General features: G+C 51.2%; 1 protein-coding gene and 1 long non-coding RNA gene across 34 annotated transcripts; one reads left to right on the top strand and one right to left on the bottom strand.

Moving 5' to 3' along the window:
• LOC141409458 (uncharacterized) lies at positions 1–13408 on the top strand. The gene is made up of 2 exons (XR_012430291.1): positions 1–275; positions 12257–13408. It is a non-coding gene; the product is annotated as an uncharacterized lncRNA (long non-coding RNA).
• Positions 2126–26944, bottom strand: UBA1 (ubiquitin like modifier activating enzyme 1). Of its 33 annotated transcripts, XM_045383438.1 has the most exons (30): positions 23675–23869; positions 21225–21338; positions 20857–21022; positions 20670–20747; positions 19316–19362; positions 18754–18870; positions 18567–18625; positions 18296–18464; positions 18058–18192; positions 16661–16767; positions 16294–16384; positions 16050–16182; positions 15408–15505; positions 15154–15300; positions 14846–15022; positions 14617–14721; positions 14448–14528; positions 13966–14121; positions 11493–11658; positions 11162–11358; positions 7541–7605; positions 7105–7300; positions 6319–6393; positions 6010–6199; positions 4749–4837; positions 4390–4482; positions 4071–4262; positions 2827–2928; positions 2618–2718; positions 2126–2460 (listed from the first exon to the last, which is right to left on the bottom strand). In XM_045383438.1, exons 4-30 carry the CDS (start codon positions 20701–20703, stop codon positions 2325–2327), a joined length of 3258 nt encoding a protein of 1085 aa, XP_045239373.1. In that variant the 5' UTR covers positions 20704–20747; positions 20857–21022; positions 21225–21338; positions 23675–23869; the 3' UTR covers positions 2126–2324. The 33 variants fall into 33 exon arrangements, with proteins under 33 accessions (XP_045239373.1, XP_045239384.1, XP_073886018.1 ...); XM_045383449.1 differs by lacking the exon at positions 19316–19362; XM_074029917.1 differs by lacking the exon at positions 19316–19362 and having other exon boundaries at positions 20857–20985.
• Between the last annotated feature and the right edge of the window lie 1056 nt (positions 26945–28000).

The raw sequence follows: 28000 nt of genomic DNA, 5'->3' as shown, positions 1-28000 counted from the left end.
ACTGCCACCATACTAGCGCTCTTTCTAGCCGTTTCTGAGTGAAACGGGCACAATCCAGCCTCAGGGGTTTTGCATTTGCTGTGGTTCCCTTTGCCTGGAATGCTCCTGCCCCACATCCACGTGCCTCATTCTCTCACTTCTTCCAGGTGCTTGCTTCAACGTCATCTCCATGAAGCCTTTCCTATTTAAAAATTCCTACCTGCACTGCCATCATTCCAGATCCCCACATCAGGCTCTGTTCCTCGCCTTTTGAAGAACATTGATCAACTTCTAAGGTACAATTTGCTTACTGTGCTTATAGTCTGTTCTGGGTCTCAAGCTAGCAGAACATAAACCGCAAGAAGACAGGGATCTTTGTTTTCACTTTCTAGGCACGTGCTGTCTCACGTGCCTAGAAAGTGACTGGCACACAGCACGCAACAAATGTTTGTTGAATGCCTGCCAGAGCAGGCCAAGAAAATAAAATGATCAGAAGGAGGTGGGCAAATAGTTCCAGGCAATGACAAGAGAAACCTTTGTCCCACCCTATCCTTTGTGGCTGCTGGGTGCAGGGGGCTCGGTGCAATGACGCAACCCCCGCCTGCTGAGCCCTGATCTCTGGCTGGTGTTGTAATGGGAGACAAACTGCAGAGTAAAATGGAATGAGGTGGAGGGAGAGCAACTAAGATGCAACCAGGATTCATGCATGACTCAAAAGCTTGTTTTGATGGAGAAGGGTGTCAGGTACGAATAAGGTGTCAAGGAGATCCAGGAGTTGTGGTAGGGAAGAAATGGAGCTGTAATGGGGGAGGTGCAGCGAACAAGGTGTCTACAGAGTATCTGCAAAGGAGCTGGCATACTGGAGAAAGAAGACAACAGTTGTGTTCAAGCCTCAGCTGCTGTAGTGGCATGACCAGTGGACTGCGGTGTGGTGTCTAGGATACTCTAGAGCAATAATGGGAAAGTTCCTGTGGTGGGAAAAACTTTCCACTTGACAGCATCACCACTAGATACCAAAGGGAAAATGCCTCTGTCCTCAATGTCCTATTGGGGAAGAAGAAACTGTGGAAGGATGAGGTCACCCACGCAGAGCAGGCCAAGAAAATAAAATAATCAGAAGGAGGTGGGCAAGGGCATATACTGTGCCCAGGACCAGGAACTACTGGCCCAGGAGACAGCAGATGTGGGCACAGGCTGTGATGGCAATCAGGCCAGTTCAGAACAGGTTGAGCTATTCCTTACACTCAAGTTTGAGTAGAAGAGTGAGGGATCTTGTTTCTAGTAAGGTAGATAAAATTACTGTCTGGTTAGTTGAGGGACAAAAGTATGAATGGATTCCTCAGGCACCAAGAGCCAGTACAATAGAGGAAGGCAAAGATGTGGCAGTGGTCAGACTGGTGCTTTCAATCATCTGGAGCGCTCAGCGAAGACCAAGGACAGAGCATGGTAGCTCTGCAGTTCTGGTGGGGCTGGTGTTGGGCCTCCTGCTACCTGCTCTAAGCGATGAACACCCCTCAGTCCCCATTGCCAGCTGTCTTTTCCAAGGTAGGAGGCTGAAGATCAAGGGGCACACAGGCAGACCTGGGGCTGAGGGGGGCAGCGTAAGACAAGCAAGGGGCTTTTCCTCTACCAAGGTTCTCAAATATTTCCATAAAAATTGCAAAGTATGCCTGCAGGCACTGGCATTCAGCAGAGCTGTTTAAGACACCCCTGCAGCAAGGAAATTGAACTAAGAGCACCACAGGCATTCCTGGTGCTGGGAACCATGACTACAAAAGGCTGCCCAGGGTCTGAGTGCTTTGAGCCAGGTGGGAGGGGATCTGCTCTAAGGACATAAGGCATGCTGGCCATGCCCTAGCAGCCTGGTCACAACTTTCCTCTTCACAGAGCAGGGAGTTAGGACATGGAGAAGGTGAGAATTGAACCCAGCTCAAATTAATAGTCACATGGACCCAAGTACCTGCTCACTGGCCTCACTGGTGCCTCCTTTTCTTCCTAGGCAGAGAGGGCAGGAAGAGGTGGCAATTACATTTTCTTTGCCCAGAAAACTGGCAGGTGTGGTGGGGCTGAGCCCTCTGAGTTACCATCTGAACCAGATAGTTCCAGGAAGTCCCTTCCTTGCCTGGAACCAGCAGGGCAGGCGACGTGGGAGTTATTAATTCTTTATTAGGATTCAGGTTTCAAACAAGGTAGAAGGCAGTGGCAAGAGGAGTTCAGGTAGGGGGATGATGAGGGAACACCAGACTTGGCTAGCTGGGCCACTGCCAGAAGCCAAATGGGAACCCTGGGCTGGAAGGGGCGTGGAGAGGGATGGACAGGGGCCGGCCTAGAGGAGCAGACGGGGGTCAGCGGATGGTGTATCGGACATAGGGAACCTCGACATCCTCGCCGCTCTCGTCGTTACAGCACAGCTCAAGCACCAGCGCCCGCACGTGGCGGCCCAGTTTTCGCTTCGACACACGGCTCACAATCTCTGTCATCCTGGGGACAGGGGGATGGGAGCATAGGGTCAGGAGGGCAGAAAGCAAGAGAGGACGGGCAGGTAGGTGGGGGCAGTGAACTGGAGTGGGACAGCTGGATGTTGAGGTTCCCCAACCCATACAGGGCCTCCCCCCAGCTTGGCCAGTGGCCAACTCACGGCTGATCCAACCGTTCCTTGAGCTTGGCAGCTGGCATGAAGAAGGAATAGAGCATGGACACGCCCTGGGACAGCATGGTGATCTCTAATTTGTGCTCTGTCTGGAGAGGGACGGGGAACAGCAGGGTCATGGGGGTGGACAGGCCAGCAAGTCACCTTGCACACCTCGCCCCCCAAGGTGGGGTGAGAGAGAGAGGGAGGGGCCTTACCTTAAAGTAGTCGAGGAACTGTTTGAGGGTCATCTCGTCACCATTAGGCTGCAGCCCTTGTACCTCAAAGCGATCCCACAATGTCCACTCTTGGTTATAATACTGCAGGACAAAGAGGGGAGTGTAAGATGGAGACCATCCCAGAGGGTCCAGCCCCCATCTGTCTCCATCCCCCTCACCCCCATGCAGACGTGTTCAGTCAGATCACAATCCTCTTTTGTTCGAAATCCTCTTGTGGCTCCCATCTCACCCCAAGCACTGAAATTGTTTTCTTCTCATCTCCTACTCTCCTCAGTCTCACACTCACTCCGTGGACTTTGAATTCCTCCAACTTGCCAGGCACACCCCTATCTTGGTACCCTTTTAAGAACTGGTCCCTCTGCCTGGAATGTGTCCCCACTCACCACCAAGCCTGCACGGTTTGCCCCCTCACATCCTCCAATTCTGATCTCAAGTGTCATCTTTTCAGCAAGGCCTTTTCTGACCATCCCACGCAAAATCTCAAACACATCCCCTTGCCCCCTGGTATTCTCAAGTCCTCTTTATCTTTTTGAGATGAGTTTTGCTCTTGTTGCCCAGACTAGAGTGCAATGGCACGATCTCGGCTCACTGCAACCTCCGCCTCCCAGGTTTAAGTCATTCTCTTGCCTCAGCTTCCCGAGTAGCTGGGATTACAGGTGCCCACCACCATGCCCAGCTAATTTTTTGTATTTTCAGTAGAGACAGGGTTTCATCATGTTGACCAGGCTGGTCTTGAACTCCTGACCTCAGGTGATCCATGTGCCCCAGCCTCCCAAAGTGCTGGGATTACAGGCGTGAGCCACCACGCCCGGCCTCTTTTTATCCTTTTTTGATTCCAAGATCATTTAATAGGTTATTTATATCATCTACTTGAGGAACATAACTTAGAAGAGTACCTGCACACAACAGGTGCTCAATAAATATTTGAGTGAATTCATGAATGAAGCAAGCAAAGCATATAAGTGTAGGAAGCATCCAATAAATTTTGGCTGCCATTATTGTGTAGTTAATAATACTAATAATCTCCCAGGGCACAATTCAAATATCCCATCTTTTCGCATGTACTCAAACAATATGATTAATGAATAAACGAAAAAGGATGCATAAAAAAGGTAGGTACACATAGACAGAAACCCTCACCTGGTGACAGGGTATGACGTGAATTAGAACCAGAATCTACAGACATACCCCACCCAAACCCCACTTCTGATGCGGGCCCCCACCTGGTGACGTGGTGCGGCAAGGGGTTCAGAGAAACCGAAGAAAGGCAGGGCCAAGTTGAGGAAACCATTCTTGTAGGAGTCAAGCTGTCGGTGCCCCTGCACAACCTTGTACAGCTCCAGACACACAAGGCCAACCACGGCTGCTGTGGTCGTGGCAATGGCTGGGATGATCTTCCCCGCAATCAGCTTGCTCTGAGAGACAGGAAGGGACAAAAAATGGTGGTAGTTAAGTACAAGAGCCTCAGGGTCTATAGAGGGGCTGAGTGTGGGTAACTCAAACCTGGAGGAGTGTGGAACATCAGGTCTAGATTCCCCTCACCTTGTGCCGGTCTGCAGGAGGAATGTCATAGTTTTCTGCCCGGAGGTTGGATGCAGCCACGATGAAATCCATATGAAAGTTGCTGTCATCATCCTGTTATGAGTGGGGAGGGTGTGAAGGGGCAGTGGGGAGAGGATCAGTTAAAGAAAATGTTTATCCTCCACTGCAACTGCCTGATGGACTCTCCCAGATCACAAAGGGATGGCTGGGAACACCTACTCATTCAGAGCCATGTGGCAGGCCCACGATCTGATCCCCACAAAGGCCCAGGGCTGTCTCCAGATACTCCTCCTGTTTTTCTCCAGCCTGTCTATGCTTTGCCCATCCTCCCTTCCCTGTCCTGGGCCCCCACCCTGTACCTTCTCAAAGTCAATGGGGTACATCTTGAATCCAGGGAGCTTGTCTGGGCTGGGCAGAGTAGCTTTGAGCTCCTCTAGACGACTGTCATCTGCATGAAGAGAGGGACACTGTCAGCCCTTTAGATCCCAGGCTAAGGTCTGAGGTGGAAATGGGAGCCCAGTGTGGGGCAAAAGGTATTCAGGTAGAAAAAGGATTTGGAAAGGAGAGACATCCTGGGAGAGAAAAGGGGCAAGGAGGAGAGGTAGAGAAGAACAGAATACAAACCTGAAAAACACAGAGAAAGAGCTGAGGCTATCAAGAATGATCTCTCTAGAGACACTAAGGAATGGAAATGAAAGTGTTAGGAGAAAGTGGAGATGGAGAGATCAAGATGGGAAACGTAAAGATCTTGGGAAGAATGATGTAGAGCGAGATGGGGGAACACAGAGGATACAGGGAGGAAAAGGGGAGTAAAAAATATATATGGAGGGGAAGTTGGGGGGAATGTACAGATGTGGACATAGAGGAAAGATATGGGGGGAGATGGAGAAGATATAAAAGGGGAGAGTGGGGGTATACAGAGGGTGAGACAGGTGGGAGGAGAAATATATGAAGGTGATGAGAGATATGGAAGGAAAGATTGGAAGACGTACATAGAGGAATATGAAGGAGTAGATATTTCAGAAGGAAGATGGGGACCATGGAAGGGGAAATGGGAGGAGATCTGTGGAGAGGAAGAGGGATGAGATATAAGGAAGGTAAATGTAGGGGGCATTACAGAGCTACAGAGGCATTATATACAGAAGGGAGGAGTGGTGAAAAAATATGTAGATGGGGTGGGGCGGGGGTGTCAGTAAACCGCAGCCCCAAACTATGGAGGGTGAAGATGCATAGAGAAACATGGGGATAGATGTACAGATGGGGGCAGATCTGGAAGGAGACAAGGCAGGAAGGTATCACGGGAGAGAGACCATTGGTAGAGATCATACGTCTTAGATGAACAGATCAAGAAGAAAGAACAAAACTAAGGGAAATACACAGAGCAAGAGTAAAACAGCAAGTTCTCCTGCGGGCCAGAGAGTGGAGAGGAGGAGGGAGGGAGACAATTTGCCCCAACCTACCCTCTTCATGTCAAAGGGAGGCTCAAAGGAAGGTGTGGGTAAACCTCAGGCCTGGGGTCACAGAGCAGAGCAGAGCCAGGGGTAGAGGACTGGTGGGGAGGCTAGACTAGGCCGGGGACATTTGGGGGTGACTACTGGCCAACTGGCCAAACACCCTCACCAACAGAGGCATTGGCGCTCTGCAGCTCCTGGTCAGAAACATGGATCTTGACGCCAGACTTGGGGGTGAATTCGGGGACCTGCACAGACTGCAGGAGTGTGGCCACAGCAGCTCGGTCCTGAGAGCCTGTCAGCCCGTAGGTCTGGGCAAACAGGTTGGCAGCAGCCATCACATAGTCCAGATGCAGGGGCTAGGAGAAGGCAGGGCAGGGAAGGGTGAGCACATCAGCCTTCGAGTGGGGAGCCACCACCTCCTTCCCACCTACTCACCCTCCACCTGACCCCAGAAGACCCTAGAGAGGAGACTTACGTTGTTGACATCAAAGGTGAGCGGGTGTGGACAGCGTTTGGGGCCAGACCAGAAAGGGGCTCCTGAGCTTGTGAGCTAAGGGATGGAGAGATTTTTGAGAACAGGACCTGAGAGTGAAGGCCTCTCTGACAATCTTGGCACTTCACCTAGGCCCCAGAGGTGCCCCCAACTCACTATCTCGGGTTGGGCACTCGATGGGGACTGGAGCCAATCACAAAATACCCCAACTGTAGGGTCCCACAGGTTGAACCACAGATCTGGCTGAGAGAACAACTACCAATCCCTGGGTAGTCATTTTGTGCTAGACAGCCCATCATTTAACAAACTCATGGATTACCAGGCATTGTACTAACTTCATATTAATAAATACCAGTTAATCCTCCCCAAACCCCCCATGACATAGATCACTATTATTTCTACTTCACAGACGAGGAAACTGAGGTACAGAAAGAAGTTACGTGATTTGTTCGAGTTTAGATTTGAACCCAAACCCGTATTGATTCCTGTGCACTTAACTCCAGAATTTCTCCCCCATAACCCCTACAGCCCTGACTGGGAATCAGGTATGACGCAGCCCACACCACAGTCAGGGTAAACAGCAACCAAGCCTCTTTGCTCAAAGGAACTAGGGTAAGGAAAAAGCAGGTTAGGGTCAATCACTCTTCTCAGATCCCCATGCCTCAGGGCACCTGCCACAGCTGGACTCCACAGTGGGAGGACCCACACTGCAGGCTCCCATTTCAGGGAAATACATTCTGTCAAATGGACCCAACAACTGGGCATTACCTGGTCAGGAGGGAAGTTGTGCAGCAGCTGCCGGATGTTGTTTGAGTACTGGGTGTGCCAGTGGTGGCAGGCCCAGGTCACGCAGTCAGCCCAGGTCTGTGGTCGCTGCAGCACCAGGCTGCGCTGCACAGCCTCCAGCACCTCCAAGGGCTGGGTGCCTGCCAACCGTAGTGTTCGCTCCACAAACTTGGGGTCTCTATCAGGAATCGAAGAGGACAGAGGACAGGATTACACGTCAGCCTCAGGAGTGGGCTCCAGAGCAATCTTATTTTCTCCATGGAAAACTAGTCCCGACCCCAAACAATACGAGGCCCGAGCAGCCACTCATTCATGTGAAAAGTGTGCCTGGTGCCAAGTGTTACTGTGATGAGGAAAGCAGGCGGGATGCCTTGGCTGGTGGACAAGGATAGGGCGAGAGGGCACTGGAGTTACTCACGTGAGGTACTGGTTGACATTTTCTGCTGGCTGCTTGAAGAGGCCTTCAAACTCATCCCGAGCCCACTGCAGACATAGCAAACAGATTACATGTGGCCACAGTTGACAAAATGGGTTACCGCAGGCATTATTAGAAGGACCATCAGTGAATAAAGCAAGTACAAGGCTCACAGTTACTCTGGAAGTGGGGAAGCTCCCCAGCCTTCCCCATTTCCCCACCTCAATTGAAAAACCAGGCCAGGGCCGGGCGCGGTGGCTCAAGCCTGTAATCCCAGCACTTTGGCAGGCCGAGACGGGCGGATCACGAGGTCAGGAGATCGAGACCATGCTGGTTAACACGGTGAAACCCCGTCTCTACTAAAAAATACAAAAAATTAGCCGGGTGAGGTGGCGGGCGCCTGTAGTCCCAGCTACTCGGGAGGCTGAGGCAGGAGAATGGTGTGAACCCGGGAGGCGGAGCTTGCAGTGAGCTGAGATCCGGCCACTGCACTCCAGCCTGGGTGACAGCGCAAGACTCCGTCTCAAAAAAAAAAAACCAGGCCAGGTGCAGTAGCTCACACCTGTAATCCCAGCACTTTGGGAGGCTAAGGTGGGTGGATCACCTGAGGTCAAGGGTTCGAGACCAGCCTGACCAACATGATGAAACCCTATCTCTACTAAAAATACAAAAATTAGCCGGGCATGGTGGCAGACGCCTGTAATCCTAGCTACTCGGGAGGTTGAAGCAGAGGAATCGCTTGAACCCGGGAAGCGGAGGTTGCAGTGACCCGAGATCATGCCATTGCACTCCAGCCTGGGTGACAGAGCAAGACTCCATCTCAAAAAAAAAAAAGAAAAAAAAAAAAAGAAAAACCAATGAACTTGATTTGGGCAGTGGTTACAATAGTGCTGTGTATATGGAAAACTGTTTTGTTTTGTTGTTTGAGACAAAGTTTCACTCTGTCACCCAAGCTGGAGTGCAGTGGCGCAATCACGGCTCATAGCAGCCTTGACCTCCCAGGTTGAAACAATCCTCCCACCTCAGCCTCCCGAGTAGCTGGGACCACAGGCACATGCCACCACACCCGGCTCATTTTTAAGATTTGTTGTAGAGACAAGGTCTTGCTATGTTGCCCAGGCTGGTCTTGAACTCCTGGGCTCAAACAAACCTCACTCCTTGGCCTCCTGAGTGCTGAGATTATAGGTGTGAGCCGCCAAGCCCAGCCTAAAAATGTATTAAGATCTGCGTACCAGGCTGGGTGAGGTGGCTCACGCCTGTAATCCCAGTACTTTGGGAGGCTGAGGCGGGTGGATCACCTGAGTCAAGAGTTCAAGACCAGCCTGACCAACATGGTGAAACCCTGTCTCTACTAAAAATACAAAAATTAGCCCGGTGTGGTGGCAGACGCCTGTAATTCCAGCTACTTGGGAGGCTGAGGCAGGAGAATCGCTTGAACCCGGGAGGCAGAGGTTGCAGTGAGCCAAGACTGCGCCACTGCACTACAACCTGGGCAACGTGAGCAAAACTCCACCTCAAAAAACAAACAAACAAACAAACAAAAACAAAACAAAAACTGTGTACTTTATTCTAGATATGTTATGCCTCCATAAAAAAGAAAAACTTCAACTAAGTGTATCTTACCACAATTTTTTAAAAAAGAAAAAACTCAGACCAAACCAAAAATGATCCCTATCCAGGCCCTGAGGACTCGGCAGAAAACAAGACAGAGGCTGGATACAGGGGCTCACACATGTAATCCCAGCACTTTCGGAGGCTGAGGTAGGTGGATCACTTAAGCCCAGGAGTTTGCAACCAGCCTGGTCAACGTTAACAGGCGCACATGCGCGCACACACACTTCCCAGGAGCTGAAGGTTGCAGTGAGCTATGATTGTGCCAATGCACCTCAGCCTGAGTGACAGAATGAGACCCTGTCTCAAAAAATAAAATAGCAAACAAGACAGATGTTCTGGCCTCTGAGAGTTCCTAGGACAGTTCGCAGTCATTAGCGAGGTGGTTTGGAGTGTACAGATGTGAGAAATTCATGTTCAGATTCCAGCTATGCCACGTATTACCTAGTTTTGTGACTTCAGGCACACAGGATAACATCTTTACCTCTGTGCTTCATCTCTAGAACAGATGTTACAACAGTGATACCTACTTCATGGGGTTGCTAGGAAGAAATGAGCAAATACGTATATATTTAAAGCTTGGTTAAAACAGTGCCAGGCACACGGTAAATGGCAAGTGGTTCACAACTGTCCTGTGAGGTAGATGCTACTGTCATTCCCATTTTACAGAACAGGAATCTGAGGCACAGAGAGGTCACACATGACCTAGTAAGACTGTGGTGGGTGCACAAATACAAACATACCCACTCTGGAACTGCAGTGTCAGAAGGGAGAAAGTGACAGATGGAACTGGTTTTTTTTTTCCCCTTCCCTATTTTGTTCCCACCCTCATACTCCTACTATTCTAAATGGTTTGGCCTCAAACACTGCACTAAGAATTATTCTGACAGCACAATGGTAATCCCTAGGTTCTGTTTCTTGGCCTAGGTGGTAGTCACTTGTGTGTTCACTTTGTAAAACTTCAGCTAGATCAAGCTTGTCTAACCTGTGGCCCGTATGTGGCCCAGGATGACTTTGAATACTGCCCAACACAAATTTGTAAATTTTCTTAAGACATTATGAGATTTATGCACGGATCTTTTTTTCAGCTTATCAGCTATCGTTAGTGTTAGTATATTTTATGTGTGACCCAAGATAATTCTTCCAATATGGCCCAGGGAAGCCAAATGATTGGACACCCCTGAGCTAGATAATATGTGCACTGTTCTGTAGGTACATGCACCATACACACAGAATCATCCTGACAAACCAGCTGTTAAACTCATTTTAAGTAACAGCTGGGGAAAACCCGAATATGGACTATTAGAGACAAATAAATAACTGGAGGAGATGGTAAGAATGATTGTTAATTTTGTTGAGCATGAAAGTGATGTTTCTGTTAGATAGAAGTAGTTCTCAATTGGGAGTGATGTGGCACCCCTGGGGACATCTGGCAATGTCTGGAGACATTTTAGATGTCATGATGGAGGGGGAGTGCTATTGACATAAGAAGTCAGGAATGCTGAGAAACATCCTACAGTGCACAGGGCATCCCCTCTCCCATAACAAAGAAGTAACCAGCCCCAAATGTCAGTAGTGCTGAAGCTAAGAAACCCTGTTCTATAGCAACATATCCTCACTTGGCAGAGGCACTGAAATAGTAGGGGAGTAAAGGCTGTTATGTCCGTGACACATTTAAGCACAAAGAAGAAAAATCTATATACATCTAAGAAGAAAATGTGGCAAAACATTAAGAATTGCTAAATTTAGGTGAGGAATGGTATTTGAGTATTCATCATAATATTCTTAATATTTCTCTATGTGTTGAAAAAAATTCAAAGTAAAAGTGAAAAAAGAATGAGTCATTCTAGAAACCTAGGCTGCTTGGTGGGAAGAGAGGGAGGGAGGTTTGGAGAAAAGGTACATCTTACACTTAGGCATGCAACATCTGAAGGCAAGGCAAGGGCCTGGGGGCAGAGAGGCAGCGGCCTGGCCAGATGCCCGGCCTCTTCCCCTTCTCCCACAGCTTATCACCTGCAGGGTGTGCTCGATGGCATTAGGGAAGTTCTTCAGGGTACAGATGGGGATGGACTTCTCAGGTGGGTCCTGGCTGGAACTGTACGACTCTGTCAGGAAGGGGATCACCACCTGCACGTTGCCTTTGGTGCCCAGTGTGCCTGACTCCAGCAGTGGCTTCCGGTAGTAGACGCAGCGGCGGTCCATGTACATGCCTGCGGGGAGGACAAAGCGACAGCCGGGAAAGGAACATTAGGAGAGGACAGGAAGACAGACACCCCTCTTGGTATATACACACCAAAACACACACAACTTTGCCCTTGACCACTTCACCCGCCTCCAAACTCACGGGCATCCACGTTGTCCAGGGCATTGGCCACGCCATCTAGGTTTTGGAAAAAATCGTCATCATAGATGCGCTCTGTGTCAGGACCCACACGGTTCTGGTGGCTTGTCACCCGGATATGTGGATTCATCTGGCGCACAGCTGCAGCGGCCGTGTCAGACTTTAACTTCTAAAGGGTTAAGAAAGTGCAGTTCCAGGGTGGGGACGGGGGAACAGAGCTCACTTATCTGTTCATTCACCCAACAAACATCTTTTTTTTTTTTTGAGACAGGGTCTCTCTCCATCACACAGGCTGGAGTGCAGTGGCATGATCACAGCTCACTGCAGCCTCAACTTCCCAGGCTCCAGCCATCCTCCCACTTCAGCCTCCCAAGTAGCTGGGACCACAGGTGTGCACCACCATGCGTGGCTAATTTTTGTATTTTTGGTAGAGACAGGGTTTTGTCATGCTGCCCAGGCTGGTCTTGAACTCCTGAGCTCAAAGACCTCGGCCCCACGAAGAGCTGGGATTACAGGCGTGAGCCACCACACCTGGCCCAAACATCTATAAAGGGTTGCCTGCCTGAGATGGATTTACTTAATGCTGGGGAAGACCCAGGCCCTGAGTTAGGTGGCTAGCAGGAGAGACGGTCTGTGACAATGCCACATGGCCAGGATGATGACGCATGTGGCAGGGGATCAGTGGAAAGGGAAGCTGTGGACAGGAACAGACTGGAGACAATGGGCCAGACATCTGTTCTTTCATCTAACACCTACTATTTTTTCAGGTAATAGCACCCAGGATTGACGTAGACTCCCCCAACCAGCACCAGGATGCTAGCGCACAGACAAGCAGGATCCTTTCAAAGCCCAAGGTGGGCCACATCCCTCCTCTGCTCAGAATCCTCCCCTGGATCCCACCTCCACTTACCGTAAAATGAGTTGGCTCCCTGACCCTCCCACCTCAGGATCTTTGCGTGGGCTCTTCCGCAGCAGAAGGCGCTCTAGTCCCTCATATCCTTGAGGTCTCTGCAGAACTCAGGCCTTCCTTAACCACTGTCATCAATACTACAAACCATTCTCCCTGACACCCTGACTTCCCTTGTCTGGTTTTTGTTGTTTCCTTTGAGGAGCACTCATCACCGACATTAACTATATACCTCACGATCGTATTGTATCTATTGTTTGCTGTCCGTTCCCCTCCCCTTTCAGAAATCTTGTTTTATTCCTTGGTATATCCCCAATACCTAAAACAGTACCTCAGTAACTATTTGGTGAATAAATGAAATGAATGAAAGGGGGAATAAATCCTGGGTAAGCAAAAATGACATTGTTCCCTACAGAAGGCTTCTCAGAGATCCCTGCATAACCAACCCAGTTTCCATATGGGCAGAGAAGTGTAAGCCTAGGAGACTGAAACTGCAACCCTTGGAAAGGCCTGCTTCCAAGGTCCACCCTTGGCTGGAGTCTGGGAACTTGGAATTCGGGAAGAATCCCACCACTCCCTACCTGATATCAGTGGTTCACTGTGCCTAAACTGTTCATGCAAACAATACAGTTTATGCTGAACACCTTTCCTTCTGGGAGTCTGGAAATTTTGGTATGTGCCAGGAAGGGGGCGCCTACATGACCAGTCCCAAGTAAAAGAGATGGTGCTGAGTCTAACAAGCTTCCCTGATTGGCAACATTTCACGATGGTGCTGAGTCTAACAAGCTTCCCTGGTTGGCAACATTTCACATCTTGTTACACTTTGTTGTTGTTATTTCTGTAGTTACTGTTGCTACTGGGGAAATAAAGGCTGCCCTGTTTAACTCCCACAGGGAGAAGACTCCTAGAAACTTGTACCTGGCTCCCCCAGACTTCACCCCACCAGCCTTTTCCCTTTGCTGATTTTGGTCTGTTTCCTTTTGCTGTAATAAATTGTAGCCACAAGCACGACTATATGCTAAGTCCCATGAGTTCTCTTGGTGAATTGAGCTTGAGAGTGGTTTTGAGGACCCCAGACACACTGTCCCAACCAGCACTAAGGTCAAGGCAAAAACAAAAAAACCAAAAAAAACAAGTAAGATACAGAAGCTGGGAAAGGCTTCTGGCCGAGGTGGAAAGATCTCTGACAGAAAGAATGGGAACAAGAAAAAGGAGGGGCGAGGTGAGGTGGCTCACACTTGTAATCCCAGCACTTTGGGAGGCTGAAGCAGGCGGATCACCTGAGGTCGGGAATTCAAGACCAGCCTGACCAACATGGAGAGACCCTGTCTCTACTTAAAAACCAAAATTAGCCGGGCATGGCGGCGCATGCCTGTAATCCCAGCTACTCAGGAGGCTGAGGCAGGAGAATCGCTTGAACCCAGGAGGCAGAGGTTGCGGTGGGCCAGAGATCATGCCACTGCACTCCAGCCTGGGCAACAAGAGCAAAACTCTGTCTCAAGAAAAAAAAAAAAAAAAAGAAAAAGGAGGAAAGTGAGATGACAAAGCCCCACCTCCTACCCTACTCACCGTGACATCCCAGGGCCGGAAAAGAAACTGTCGATTCAGATTTGACTTCTCAATGGTGTCCATGTCTGTAACGATGATTTCTCCACCCTCCCTGCAGCCCAGCCCAATCATGGCAAAGTTCTTGAGCAGCTCACAGCCAATGGCCCCCGCACCCACCTAAGAGGCAACCAAGAAGACAGGCAGAGGCTGGTCAGGGTGATGCAGGTTAGTGTGAGGCTACCCATCACCCCTCACTCCCCTGAGAGATGGGGAGAGGGGCTAACACCACATCTTCAGGTTCCAGGACTCTAAGAAATGACATGCAGTCGTGTGAGGAAGGAGGAACCAGAGCGGGAAACGAGGGATGCACTGGGCTTCCCTTCAAGATAAGGAGAATGGCAAAGGGAATGCCCCACAGGTTGCGTTGAAATGCTGAAGGAAGCCCCAGGGCAGATGGTCAGAGGCCAAGATGAGGGGAGCAGGCATCCAAGGGGACCACTCACCAGGAAATACTTCTGCTTGCCCAGCTTCTCTTGCAGGTCTGAGCCAAACACAGCCACTTGCCCATCGTAACGGTTCTGGCGCTAAGGAATGCAAAGGGAGGAGGGTCAGAGAGAGGCCTCCCCAGAAATGCCCCCAATGATGCCCTCCCCACAGGTCCCACCCACATACTGGGAGGCACTTGTCCTCCGTGAGGGCCTCTTTGTCCTCAGGGAGACACTCAAGGGCATCAAAGTATAGCCACTGCATGATGGGCATGAACTTCCCGGAGCAGGCCTGGAGAGGGGAAGGGAGAGAGGGGGTGGTCAGTGGTTAACAGGGGCCTGACACAGAGAGCAAGTGATGGAGTCAGGGAGGCACCTGGCCCACCCCAATCCTGCCTCTCCTAACCCATGCTGACCTTCATGACTTCCTGGGCAGCCAGGCCCCCAATGAAGGCGTTTATGGGTGCCAGATCCCCAGCAGCCACATATGCCAACTTCCGGATGAGGTCCTCGTCCAGGTTCTCTTGCTGCACTGCTGGCAGGGCTCGAGCATTCACAGCCTGTGCTAAGGCCACCAGTTCTGTTGCATCCTCCTGGTAGGCCAGAAAGAACCAAAAGAGGATCTGTCAGGCCACAATGAGGGCAGGGAGTGTGGATAAGCAGAAGCATGGTGGGCCTTCAGTGCCAGGCATGTCTGCATTGGCTGGCTCGCCTACCCACCCACCTCATTGCGGGGCCGAGGTGGCCGGCCATGCTGAGCACAGAAGTGGTGCAGGGCCTGGAAGCCAATGTGCAGCTGGGCAGGGTGAGAAAACTTGGCGAAGTCCGTCATCACAAAGTCAGGTTCTGCCAGTGAGGCCACCAAGGATTTCTGTGGCGGGGGAAGGGGGAGGTCATCAGAACCAGAAGAGAGGAATGGAGAACTCGGGAATGCCTAGAACTACCCCACATAGCCACTGTTCCCACTGACACACTCACAAAGCTAATCTTCTTAGGTACTTTGACCTGACTGACGATGCCTCCACGGATATAGTCGGAGAAGTTGGAGGTGTCACAGATGCTAAAGGTATAAGGACCTATAGAGGGCAGGAAGAGAGCTATCAGTCTACCCATTCTCCCTAAAATCCACAACCCCTGCAAGATAAGGAACCTCCTGCCCCAACTCAGCTCAGACATCAGACGCCATCTCCCCTCTGCTCCAGGCTCCACATGGACATCAGAAAACATCTCTCCTGTGCCCCAGACCCAGCTCAGACCCTGTGAGACCCTATGTCCCTGGCTCCAAGTCTACATGGGAAGACCTTATCTGCTTCCCATCCAAATCAGCTCACACACAGTAGATCCTCTGACCTGCCCTGTTCAAACACCAGAGACCTTTTCCCCCTCAGCTCAGATACCAGGGACACATTCTCCCAGGAATAGCTCGAACACAGCACCTCTCCCCCATGCCCACCAGCTCTTATTGGACCCCACGGGATTCTGTCTGTAGTTCATCTTAAACAACAGGATGTGTCTCCCCAATCTGAACCAAGGGCCATGTCTCCTCCCTTCAACTCCTTAGCCAGAACCCAGGAACATATCTCCTAGCTTCCCTCTGCTTCCCCCATGGTCCCAACTCACCCAGGACTTTGATCTCCATGGGCTGATTTCCGTTGAGTTCAACCATGCCCTGTACTTCTGAAAAGGAGACAAAGTCCCCACTTTCAAACCCGTGTCGGGCCTCATCCAGGCAGGTAACCACACCAGGGTTGTCCTGGTTAAAGGAAGAGTGAGTCTCAGAAACAGGCCCAGGGTACCAAGAGCGGACAGGAAGGACTACCACAGCCCACCTGCCCGCCAGGAACCCTAGGGCTGGTCTCCTTACCTTGGTAACCATAGAAACCATAGCACTGAGCGGCTGCTCCCCATTGGAATCTGTGAGGATCATTTCCTTTCCAAAGTCACAGAAGAGCTGCCTGTAGAGGGAAGCAATAGGGCTGATGCCCGTGTCCCATGCACAAACAGGCCCCACAGGTCCCTCAAGATGTAGTGAAAACTTGCTGAGCAAACTCAGCCTATCACTGCTGGGATGTAAGATGGTACTTGTGCCACATGAGGAGAGATGAACACAAAGAACCCAAAATCTGGGTAGCTGAGGAGGGACGAGGGCAGGGAGAGCCTAGAGGTCTTGGCCTGGGCCTGGTAGGAGTTGGAGGAAAAGGGGACAGGGAGCGGGGTGGGCCGCCACTCACCCAAACAGGCCCCTTGTGTCTGCCACCACCAGCTTGATGCCACGGCTGTGACAGAACTCACCCACTCGCAGCTGGTCCTCCAGGGGGGTGTTGGTGAGCACCACCACCTGTGGAGAGATGGAGGCTCAGGCCCAGCATTGGGGTGAAGAGGAGAAAATGGTGGAGGGCTGATGTCAAGGACTCAGGCAGTCCTCAAGGCAGACACATCCAGGCTTTGCTGGGTCAGCCTCTTTCACAAACACACAGCACCTACTGTGCATCAGACTCTGTGGGGGTCAAAAATGAACTCCTAGACTATACCAGGAAAGGTGAAGAGGTAGCTGGGAGGACGGAGTTTGGAGAAGAGCTGACTCATTTATTTGACAAACACCCGCTGCTGTCTGCTTGCCATGCCCTGTGAGACACTGGAGTAAAACTCTGTCTCCCGCCAAAGTCTGAGCTCACTCCTACCACACCCACCTGCTTCCAATTCCCAAGACAATGCCTGCTCCGCGTGATCTTTGGGATTTTGCTCTCTGCCTGAATGTCCATCCTTCCCCACCAGGGTGAGCTCCTATTCCTCCATCCGGATTTAGCTGCAGTGCCCTGGCAACCCAGGGCCGACTCTCAGCTTCCAGAGCACCTCTTTCTGGCCTGGACTTTTTAATTAACAAACACCTATCCAGTTCTTACGTGCCAGCTGCAATTCCACGTGTTTAACCCTCACAAAAAGTCCATGAAGTCAGTGCTGCTACCACGCACTGACTACAAACAGGAAAACTAAGGTACAGGAGATGAAGCAACCTGCTTGAAGTCACACTACCAAGGCTGGAGGCCCGCAGCAAGGCAGTATGGCTCCCTCCACAGTCTGTGCCCACAACCACTATGCCGTACTGTCTGTACACATCTTCCCCACTTGAAAAGGCAGGGCCAGGCCGGGCGCGGTGGCTCACACCTGTAATCCCAGCACTTTGGCAGGCTGAGGCAGGCGGATCACAATGTCAGGAGATCGAGACCACCTTGGCTAACATGGTGAAACCCCGTCTCTACTAAGAATACAAAAAAAAAAAAAAAAAAATTAGCCAGGTGTGGTGGCGGGTGCCTGTAGTTAGTCCCAGCTACTTGGGAGGCTGAGGCAGGAGAATGGCGTGAACCCAGGAGGCATAGCTTGCAGTGAGCCGAGATCGTGCCACCGCATTCCAGCCTGGGCGACAGAGCAAGACTCGGTCTCAAAAAAAGAACAGAACAGAACAGAAAAGGCAGGGCCAGGGGCTAACTGCTGCCTGCATACTCTAGTCCCCCAGCACAAAACCTAGGATTCAGGCCGACCCATTAAATCTATATTAAACACCACTGAACAAACCAGAGATGGGCTGTGAGAGAACTGGGCAGAAGGCTGGGTGGTACCCCTAAGATACCTGGAAACCACTAAGGAAGTCCTCAACGAGGGGTCCAGTGTAGGCAGTGACAGGCACATAGCTGTTGAGCTCAGCAAGGCGGGGCTGTGATACCTCGGCCCGGTTTTTACCGATGTCCTCCTCCCGCAGGTAGAACTGTAAGGGTGTGCAGTAGGGAAAAAAGGTGAAATGGCTGAGGCACTGGGAACGGTGGTGCCTCGGGAAGGGGGAGAGGGGGAAGGGTGCTAGGAAGAGGTACCTGGGAGGAAAGATCAGCCCACTGGGCAGTGCCCTGGTCATGTAGGGTGACAGCCTTGACCCCACCAAGGATGATGTTCTTAGCGATCTCCACGCCCAGGCCCCGCAGGCCTGATACCAGGACACTGGATGTCTGGAGCCGCTTCATTGCCTCATGGCCCAACACATACCTGCCAGGTTAGGGGGTACTCTAGGTCAGGGCCTGCCCCACCCAACCCTATCCTCTCCATGTCCCATTCCACACCCCTCGGCCCAGCCTTGGCCCCACTTACAGCTGCCGGGAGTAAAGGCCCTCGTCTATGTCTGCTTCACTGCCGTTCTTGGCCATTCCCTAGGGATAGAGGGAAAGAACAAGTTCAGGGAGACACACAGGAGTGGAGCATGGATAGACAGACAGTGATACAGAAGACTTTCCCACCCACCACTTCGTCTGCCAGTCTCCAGGGAGAGGACACTCACGTTGGTTGGTACCGAGGGCACTTCAGACAACACGGACTGGGCAGGGGAGCAGTTAGAACCCGGCTTTGGATCAGGCCCGGACACGCGACGTTTCTTGGACAGCGGCGAGCTGGACATCTGGAGGAAAAAAAGAAGGACAGAGGTGACCCTGGGGCACATGGGTACCGTTTTTCTGTTTGTTAGTAGCAACTGTGGGGGAAGGGAAGACAAGTATTAGTACCCCAATTTTACAGCAAAAAGGGGACAGGCACAGAAAGGTGAGGACTTGCCCAGGGTAACACAGTGGTCAGAGCTAAGATCTGAACCCAGGTGGTCTGATTTGCAAATCCACACTGCTGACCACTAAGCCATTTGCTTCTTCCCAGCACAGGACAATGAGGGAGAGACTCCAATCCTGGAGTGAAAGGAATGACAAGAATGTACTTGTGCAGAGGTCAGGGGAAAAGATGTGGATTCAGGACAGACCTGGTTTCAAATCTTGAGCCTGCCACTAACAGTAATAATTAACCACCGTGGGCCTCAGTTTTCTCACCTGTGAAACAGGGGTGATAATACCACTTACCTTCCCCATGGGGTTATCGAGATGATAAATAACACAGAGCACAGAACCTGGCACAGAGTAGGTAGGCAGTAACAAGCAGCCATTCTCCTCTCCCTTAATCCCAGGGACGGCGGCGGGAGGGGGGAGTGCAGGAGGGAAGTGAGGCTTGGACATCCATCAGGGTGGCATGATGGCAGGAGCAGTAACTTGCTGAGAACCCAGTCCCCAGAGGGGCTCAGGGAGGGAAGTTTTATAAAGCCCAACCCTGCCCCCAGCTTTGGGAGGGGAAAACCGACACAGACCAATAAAAGAGGTTGCAGAAAGAGAGAAAACAAACACATCCCAAGCCTCATCTGCATGTGGACTCCCTTAAACAGGTTAACCACAATGATAAATGAGTATTAGACTTATTAGGAGTCCTCCCCGTGCCAGATGCCATAGTAAGCACTTCTCTAAGCCTTGTCTCACTGTGTCCTCAGGGCACTCCTGTGGGGTTTGGACTGCTGTCAATAATACCCCCCAACTTTAAAGTGAAGGAAAAAAATTCACTCAGGGACGTTCGGTGACCAAGGTTCCCACACAGTAGCTGAGCTGGGACCAGACCAGGATCTGCTGACTCTGGAGCCCAAGCTGCTTCCTCGTGTTATCACGTTTCATCCCCTCCATGACCCTGACCCAGCAAGGCAGAGTTTAGGACAAATGAGAAAACGTGAGCTCACGCGGTCAAGTAACTCGCCCAGGGTCAACTGCTAGGTTCCAGAGACAGAACAATACAGCCTGCTGTGGAAGTGAAATCTGGTGGTGCGGGTGACTGGGTCCAGATGTTGGAGATGGGAGGACCCAGCGTCACTTCCCCTCACCCCCAGTGCTCCTCTAGGCACTGAGTCTTCCGTTCACACAAGTCCTCCTACACTGAGACTTTTATGACACTAAGTATCCCAGTGTACCTAAGATTCCATCTTGGCACCTGTCACTAGCACCAACCACAATGACAAGAGCTCCCTACTATCTACCAAGAGCATACTGCATGTCAATCAAAGAGGAAAGGGCTTTGTCTAATCTTAACAATCCCCATGACCCAGATAACCCTATGCCCAAATCACAAATGAGAAAACAAAGGCTCAGAGAACCCCATTCACTCGCCCAGAGGCATGCAGCTGGTGGGGGACTGTTTGCCAAACGCCCCTGGGCTCAGGGCCCAGTCCAGAGGACTAAGAAATGGGAGATGAGGGGAGGCAGGAGGCTAGTTGGAGCCCCTGAGATAGCCAGGTGAATTGCTTGGAATGCTAAGAGCCAACCTAGGTAGCAAGAGACTTGGTGAGTTAGTAGAGACAAAGGCGAACCATATTTTCCATTTACTGACTCTCTGACTGACCTGGGTTAGAGATCTCATTTCCTCTGAGCCTCATTTTCTCCAAAAGCTGGGACAAACGAAACTGTCTTCAAGGGGCTGCTGGCAGGGTTAAAGAAGCCAAGGTCTGTGGTCAGAACTCACTGACCTGAGGATGTGAGTTCCTCCCTGGGCACCTGTAGTGGCCTCCATTACTTAGTTATCTCCTTGCCTTGTCATTGGTCAGTTTGTTCGGGACACGCCATTTCCTCACTCCGTAAATTAGAGATGATCCAGGGCCAGAGAGCACTTTAACTTCTAGACATTTCCCCTCTGGATCCCTAGTGCAGGCAGCAGGGGTCTAAGAAGTTTCAGATGATTGTTCAACTGGATTTCGACTGCAAATGTTTAGAACAGCCCTGTCTCAAGGCAAGCAGGAGTCTGGGACAGAAACTCTGGATAGGAGCTAAAGATCCCCCACCCCCAGCAGAAAAACAATCTACACCCTTCCTCCCTCAACATTTGCTCAGGCCCCCACTATAACATACACACTGTGAACTGTTTGGCAAAGCTGAGCTGCGGCTTAGTTTCTAAACATACCTGAGTCTCCAAACTGAAGATTTTCAAGCGTAAGCATTCTCTATTCTCAAACCAGAGGGTTTGAGGGAGGAGTCTTGGAGGTGTGAGAGGAGGCAGGTTAGCAGGATGGAGAAGCTAGGGCATAGAGAAGGGGGGCTGGAGCATGTCAAGCTTTCCGGGAGGGGTTAACTGAGAAGTCCATGGGAACGTGAGAGGAAAATCAGGAAGTGGGTGTCTAAGAGCAAGGAGGCTCTGAGGCAAATGGGAAAGGAGATGTTAGAAGTCCTGGGAGGGAAGGGACTAGGCTAGGGTGTTAGGAAAAGACTCAAATTTCGGATCTCTGGAAAAGGATCTTTTAGAGAAAGGCTGAAAAATTGCAGTGGAGGCCCCCAGAGGCTGCAAAGAGGTAGGAGGGCAGTTGCTGGGCCCCATGGAAGCTGCAAAGGGAATGGGTGGGGGATTCTAGAGTCTGAGGAGGCAGCAGGAAGACGTTGGGGTCTGGGGGGAGGGGTAGTCTCCATCAGGAGGATGTTGAGGCTCTGGAGGTCTCTGGAGACAGATGCTGGTAGCAGAGAGAAATCTTTAACCAAAAATAATAGATAGGGACATGCAAGAGGAGAGCTGTATCTGACATTCCTACTACAGAATCCCAGGAGGCTCTGAGGGTGGATGGTGAGGGGCTGGGAGAGGTTTCTAATGGAACACAAAGGCCCTGTGTCAATCTCTGACAGGACATGCTAGGTATCACAGCTGCTCTGAGGGGGTGGAAAAGGGAAGCTGGGCCCAGATAGTTCAGGCCTTAAAAAGGTTAGTAAGCAAACACTGGCTAGGTCCCCAAATGGGGTTGGGTTTCTCTGACCAATTATGTAGGACCCCATGGAGACGCTGAAGGTAGATGCTAAGAAGAGGGTTTTCTATTGCGGTAGAAAACAAGAGGGCCATGGCCGGGCGCAGTGACTCACGCCTGTAATGCCAGCACTTTAGGAGGCCGAGGCGGTGGATCACCTGAGGTCAGGAGTTCGAGACCAGCCTGGGCAATATGGTGAAACCCCATCTCTACTAAAAATACAAAAATTTAGCCAGGCGTGGTGGTGCATGCCTGTAATCCCAGCTACTCGGGAGGCTGAGGCAGGAGAATCGCTTGAAGCAGGGAGGTGGAGGTTACAGTGAGCCGAGATGGCGCCACCGCACTCCAGCCTGGACGACACAGTGAAACAACTCCGTCTCAAAAAAAAAAAAAAAAGGAAGAAGAAAGAAAACAAGAGGGCCTGTGGGTGGAAGGGACATCTGACAATGATCCTGGGGTCCAAGGAGTCTGAAAGCAGAAGCTGAAAACCCCTGACTGCAGACATTAGGGACCTTGAAAGTATCTGAGGGCAGATTCTGAGGCCTGATGTGAGGATAAGAGATCTTTGAAAAAAGCAGCTAGAACCCGGGTTGTCTTTTGACGGCAGAGGCTGGGTCTAGGGTGGGGTAGGGGAGGCGAGTCTCTGATGGAAGGGGCTAGAAGCCAACCGGGACTGCAAGAGCAGATGCTCGCAGGGGCTCTTTGATGGAGGATTATGTATCCAAACAGTTCCTCCCTGCTATCTGGTGCACCGGAAGGCTCTGGGGGTTCAAGGTGTCTGATGGGGAAGATGCTGAAGCCTCTCAGTAGTCTCTGAATACTGGGAGTATGAAAAGCAAGAAATTCCGTAAAAGTAGAGAAAGTGTCAAAGGACGGAGTCTAGGAATTGAAGTCTCTCAAGGCAGATGCTAAGAGGGGTCTCTGAGTAGAAATACTGGGCAGAGTCTCTAATGAAAGACGCTAGGGCCAGGGTGGGGTTAGGAGACCTGAGGTGAGGCGAAGAGGGTTCCCCGACACAAAGGCCAGGCCCAAATGGCCTTTCACAGGGTCTAGTACCCCTGGAAGCTCTGAGCGTGGCTAACATGTGTGTGGGATGGGGGGTCTGAAGGAAAATGCAAACGAGGACTCTCTTACAGAGATAAAGAGCCTATGGACCCCTTCCAGGTCTAGCCTGTCTTGGAAGCCTTGAGGGCAAATACTGAGAGGCTAGGAGGTGTCTCAAAGGAGATTCTGGGGCAGGTCTTTAATGGCATTCAATGGTGAGAAGCTCTGATCAGCAATGCTGATCCCCGTAAATCTCTATCGGAGACTGGGGAGAGTTCTGATCTGAGATACAAGGTTCGGGACGGAGTCAGGTCCCAGACTAGAGATGTTGGGCATGAGTCTCTAAAAGCACATCGTGGGGGTCCGACTCCAAGGTCAGATTTTGGAACTAGAGGGATCCGGGGTGGTCCTGGCCGGGGAAAGTCGGCCCCGCCCCAGGCTCTGCTCCCCCTCCCTACTCCGCTGATTCCTGGCGCCCGAGTCACCGCGGCCCGCCCCGACAGCAGCGTGGCTCAGGCCCTTCCAGTGCCTCCCCGAAACCCCTGCCCCGGGCGAGGCGCAGTGAAAGGACGTTTTTTACCAATGCCGGTTCCCCGGGTCGCGCCGCCGCCAACTCCTCAAGGAGCCGAAGCCAAGCCCGGCCGCCACCCTCCTCCTTCTCCTCCTCCCCGCCGCCTGGGCCGCCTAGAATCGCCGCTGCCGCCTTCTCCTCCCCCGGCCGCTGTGGCTGTGGTTGTCCCTGCCACCTCCTTCAGCCGAGCCGCCGACACAAGATGGCGGCCGCTGAGCCTGGGGCCGGAACAAAACCTTGGGCCCCACCCCCAGAAACCCGGATGCAAGCGGGCCGCGCCTACTTATGAATCATGCATAAAGTTCCCGGTCCGGTTGCGATTCATTCGGTTAGAAGTGGAACAGTACCACCTGGTGGGCATTGTGGCAGTAACAACGAAAACAGGTAAAAGAGAGGCCACGCCTCATGGAATGTGAATAATGAATGGTTGCAGCCAGGCTGTCATGGAAGCGAAGAAAAACCATTAAGGTCACGCTTCCTGATTATAAGTTATGCATAAAGTTGAGTGGTTGGTAGACTAACAACCAGCAACCAGACAGCAGATATTAAAACATGGAAGTCACACACCTCCATTCATGAATAATGATGATCTTGCAGGGGCCCGGAATCCAAGGAGACCCAGGCCACAACTTACTCATGAATAATGCATAAGACCCAGTGGGTTGGAATAAAAGGAGCACGCCCACCTATTGCTGCACCTAATACACTATAAGCAGGGAAATGGGGCTACTGCAGAGAAAACACACTCTCCCAGGTTCTGAATAATGAATTACGCTGCTGCAGTAGCTCAACCTGGAAACTCAAGAGAGGTCAAGAAAGGTTCCACCCAATTTATGAATTATGCATAAGGCGAACAAACACCCAAGACTGCCCTACCCAGCAAATAGAGATTACGATGCTATAGCCAAGGCAAAGTGAGCACGCCTTCCTGTTCATGAATAATGAAAGATGTCACTGCAGTGCCACCAGAAAACCCAGGGGAAGTGTTCTCTCTGCCCCTGCCTCCTCTCCCCACACCTCCCTCCATTCTCCCCGCCTCAGGAACAAGGGCTGCCTTAGTCCAATCAAACCCAAACTCATTACATGTCTTTGGCAGGTGCCTCAGTTTTCACAACTGTAAAATGAGGATAGTAACAGAGCCCATCCACCTCACAGAGATGTGTTATTATGAAAATCAGATCACGCCTGTAATCCCAGCACTTTGGGAGGCCGAGGCGAGTGGATCACCTGAGGTCAGGAATTCGAGACCAGTCTGGCCAAGATGGTGAAATCTTGTTTCTACTAAAAACACAAAAATTAGCTGGGCGTGGTGGCGGGCGCCTTTAATCCCAGCTACTGCGGAGGCTGAGGCAGGAGAATCCCTTGAACTCGGGAAGCAGAGGTTGCAGTCAGCCGAGATCGTGCCATTGCACTCCAGCTTGGGCGACAAGAGTGAAACTCCGTCTCAAAAAAAAAAAAGAAAATCAGAGAATATAAATTATGGGATGAGTCTTAGAACATTGCTGGCACAAGGCACTGTTAAATTTTTAAAACATTATATATTAATATAAAGGTAATATGTTAAGATATGTAAATATATATTTACATTAATATAAAATTAGTTATGAATACTCAGCCACAAGAGAAACCCCCAACTTGGGCCACTGCTTCCCCATCCATAAAATAGGAATAACAACAGCAACTTACCTTGCGATGGAGTTTAAATGAAGAAATATGTAGAAAGGGCTTAGACCAATGTCTGGCACATACTAAGTGTTATATTAGTAGTAGTACTATTAAACGGCGGCGCGGGGGAGTGGGGAGGGGAGACATTATGGCATCTGGTTAAGACTACAGATTGCGGAACTAGACCCCAATTTGAATCCCGGCCCAGCCACTCACTGATTGTGTGACCTTAGGCAAATTACTTAGCCTTCCTGTGCCCCAGTTTCCTTATCTATAAAGTGGGGGTAATAATAACCTACCTCCTAGGATTGTCGTGAAGATTAAATGCGCTAAGTAGCTAAACGAGTGTAAGCTAATCTTATCATTATCCTCCTACCCATTATTCAGGCTTACAAAACGATTTGCCAAAGATCACACAACTGGAAAGGATCGATGGGATTTGAATCCAGAGCCCCGGCTGATTATCTGAGATTACCAGGCCATAAGAAATGAACAATGTAGGAGGCCTCATCCCTTCGCTAGACGCCAGGTTTTAACTCTGGTACCTGTAAGGGAAAGCTAACCGCGGATCATGCAGATAAAGCTGCAAAAGCCACGCTCCTCATGAATTAAGCACGGAACCCCTAGAAAAGCACTGAAAACTCAGAGTGCTACTTAACTTTTGCGAATCATCAATGAACTCTCCTTTGCGCGGCAGACTTCAGAACGCCCCTTCAGCACGCTGATCCGCCCCTCGTGAATGACTCACAAGCCGATACCTTCCCTTCTGCGGACCAGGTGCGAAAGAGGCAAAAAACTGCCTCCTACCACAGCCCCACCTCCTTATGAATAATGAATAAAGCCGCGACCAAATGAAGGCCGGGTGGCGCCGCGTCGGCTCAGGAAGAGCTGGGCTCCGGCGTCCCTTCCCTAGCCTGAGCTGGGAGGCTCCTCTCCCTAGAAACATCTGGGCCCCCGACGTGTCCAGTCTCGCAGTCCTGAGCCTCCAGGCGCGGGGAGGACCTCATCACAGAGCCAGAGGTCACAAAGGCCTGACACCTCCACTATGCCACGTCGGTCCCGATTGTTCTCACTGTCACCAGGACCCCGTCCCGAAACAAGCCCTCCCCCAGTCCCGCCTTGACTTTAGTAACCTCAAACTTTGCTTCTCCCCTTGAAGAATAACCCAAATCCTGCTCCACGGACAAGGGTGCCCATACACGGACCCTAAGAATCTCCCCAAAGCCCCCCAAACCCTGTCTCCGAGGGGTGCTCCCCAAAACAGACTCCCAAATCCCACCCCAAAGTCCCCAAACGGCACCCCCTAAGGGTCTCCTCAAAAGTAGACGCCCCCTAAATATCACCCCGGGCCTGGAGGCTCCAAATACGCCCATGAGGAGATCCCCGAAGTTGGGATTAGGGAAGCACCCTCCTCCAAATGCTGTCCAGAGGCTTGGGGGCACGGTGCTCCAGCTCACCCCCTGTGCCGGGCGGAAGCCTCGCCTTCCTGCCAAAGATGAGCTGAAGCCACGGGGCAACGGAAGAGCAAACCACCTCCGTCGTACAAGAGAAGCCAGAGTTTGCGCGGAGCTCGGAAGCGCGGGGCCTCGGAGAGCCCCGGGTCTGGGATGTACCACAGATGCTCTGCTAGAGGGGCGTAGGTCCCTGCTCCCGCGTCGCTGGTGCCCGTTTCAGACCCAGATGCCCCTACAGGTTGTGGTACGGCCCAAATGCGCGCGGCATGCTGGGGGTGGTAGTCCTGTCTGGCCAGTGCCTGGTGCACGTGGTGGGCATCAGCGTCCAGAATATGGGAAAATGTAAGCCTGGGCTATGGAATGCCGGAGCCGTGCTCTGTAGGGTGGGAAAAGGAAACGGAATGTGTAGGTGCCTCCACATGGAAAGACACACCCATCCTACAGATGGGGAGACCGAGACTCAGGTGGCCAAAATAGTTCATTTGACATGGGCCAGATGCTGGAAATTCTTCCTTGAGCTCATGGACCTGACATTCTAGCAAGAGACACAGACCGTAAACATAACAATAAGTGAAATTATAGTTTCACATACAAATCCGTATTATAATAGATATCTGTGACTATACACAGTAATATAAATTATGTCTATACAATCATGTGCTGCATTACATTTCGGTCAACGGTCCTATAACACAGAACATTTTACTGTTATCTTTTCCATGTTTACATATATTACCATAGTAGAGACAGGATTTCGCCATGTCGGCCAGATTGGACTCGAACTCCTGAGCTCAGGCGATACGGCTTGCTCGGCCTCCCAAAGTGCTGGGATCACAGGCGTGAGCCGCCGCACCCGGCAAAATTCTTCAGCCTTTTAATAAATGGAGTCTTGGCCGGGCGCGGTAGCTCACGCCTATAATCCCATCACTTTGGCAGGCCGAGGCAGGATGATTGCTTGAGCCCAGGAGTTCAAGACCAGCCTGGGCAACAAAGTGAGACACCCCCACCCCCCACCCCCTGCCACACACACCACCACCAGCACCACCACCACCACCAGGAAAATAGACAAAGGAGAGGGAGCGGGAGGGTGGAAGAGAGGGTTGTACTATTTTGCATTGCCTCCAGCAATGTATGAGAGTGCCTCTTCCTTCGCAGCTTCACCGAGGATATGGCTTTTTTTTTTTTTTTTGAGACAGAGTCTCACTCTGTCGCCCAG

The sequence above is a fragment of the Macaca fascicularis genome, chromosome X (genome assembly GCF_037993035.2).
Source record: "Macaca fascicularis isolate 582-1 chromosome X, T2T-MFA8v1.1".
Lineage (NCBI taxonomy): Eukaryota > Metazoa > Chordata > Mammalia > Primates > Cercopithecidae > Macaca > Macaca fascicularis.
The sequence above is the reverse complement of the archived record's forward strand: the minus strand, read 5'-3'. Positions and strand labels throughout refer to the sequence as shown.

Bases quoted from the DNA above. Each gene is read 5' to 3' on its own strand.
- UBA1 (XM_074029925.1), bottom strand. From the start codon at position 19,468: ATGTCCAAGCCTCACTTCCCTCCTGCACTCCCCCCTCCCGCCGCCGTC. The intron at 16,768-18,057 runs GTATCTTAGGGG...ATCTCTCCACAG, and splicing joins ACTTCCTTAGTGGTTTCCAG to GTGGTGGTGCTCACCAACAC. The intron at 11,359-11,492 runs GTGAGTTTGGAG...TCCTCCCCGCAG, and splicing joins CCTGGACAACGTGGATGCCC to GCATGTACATGGACCGCCGC.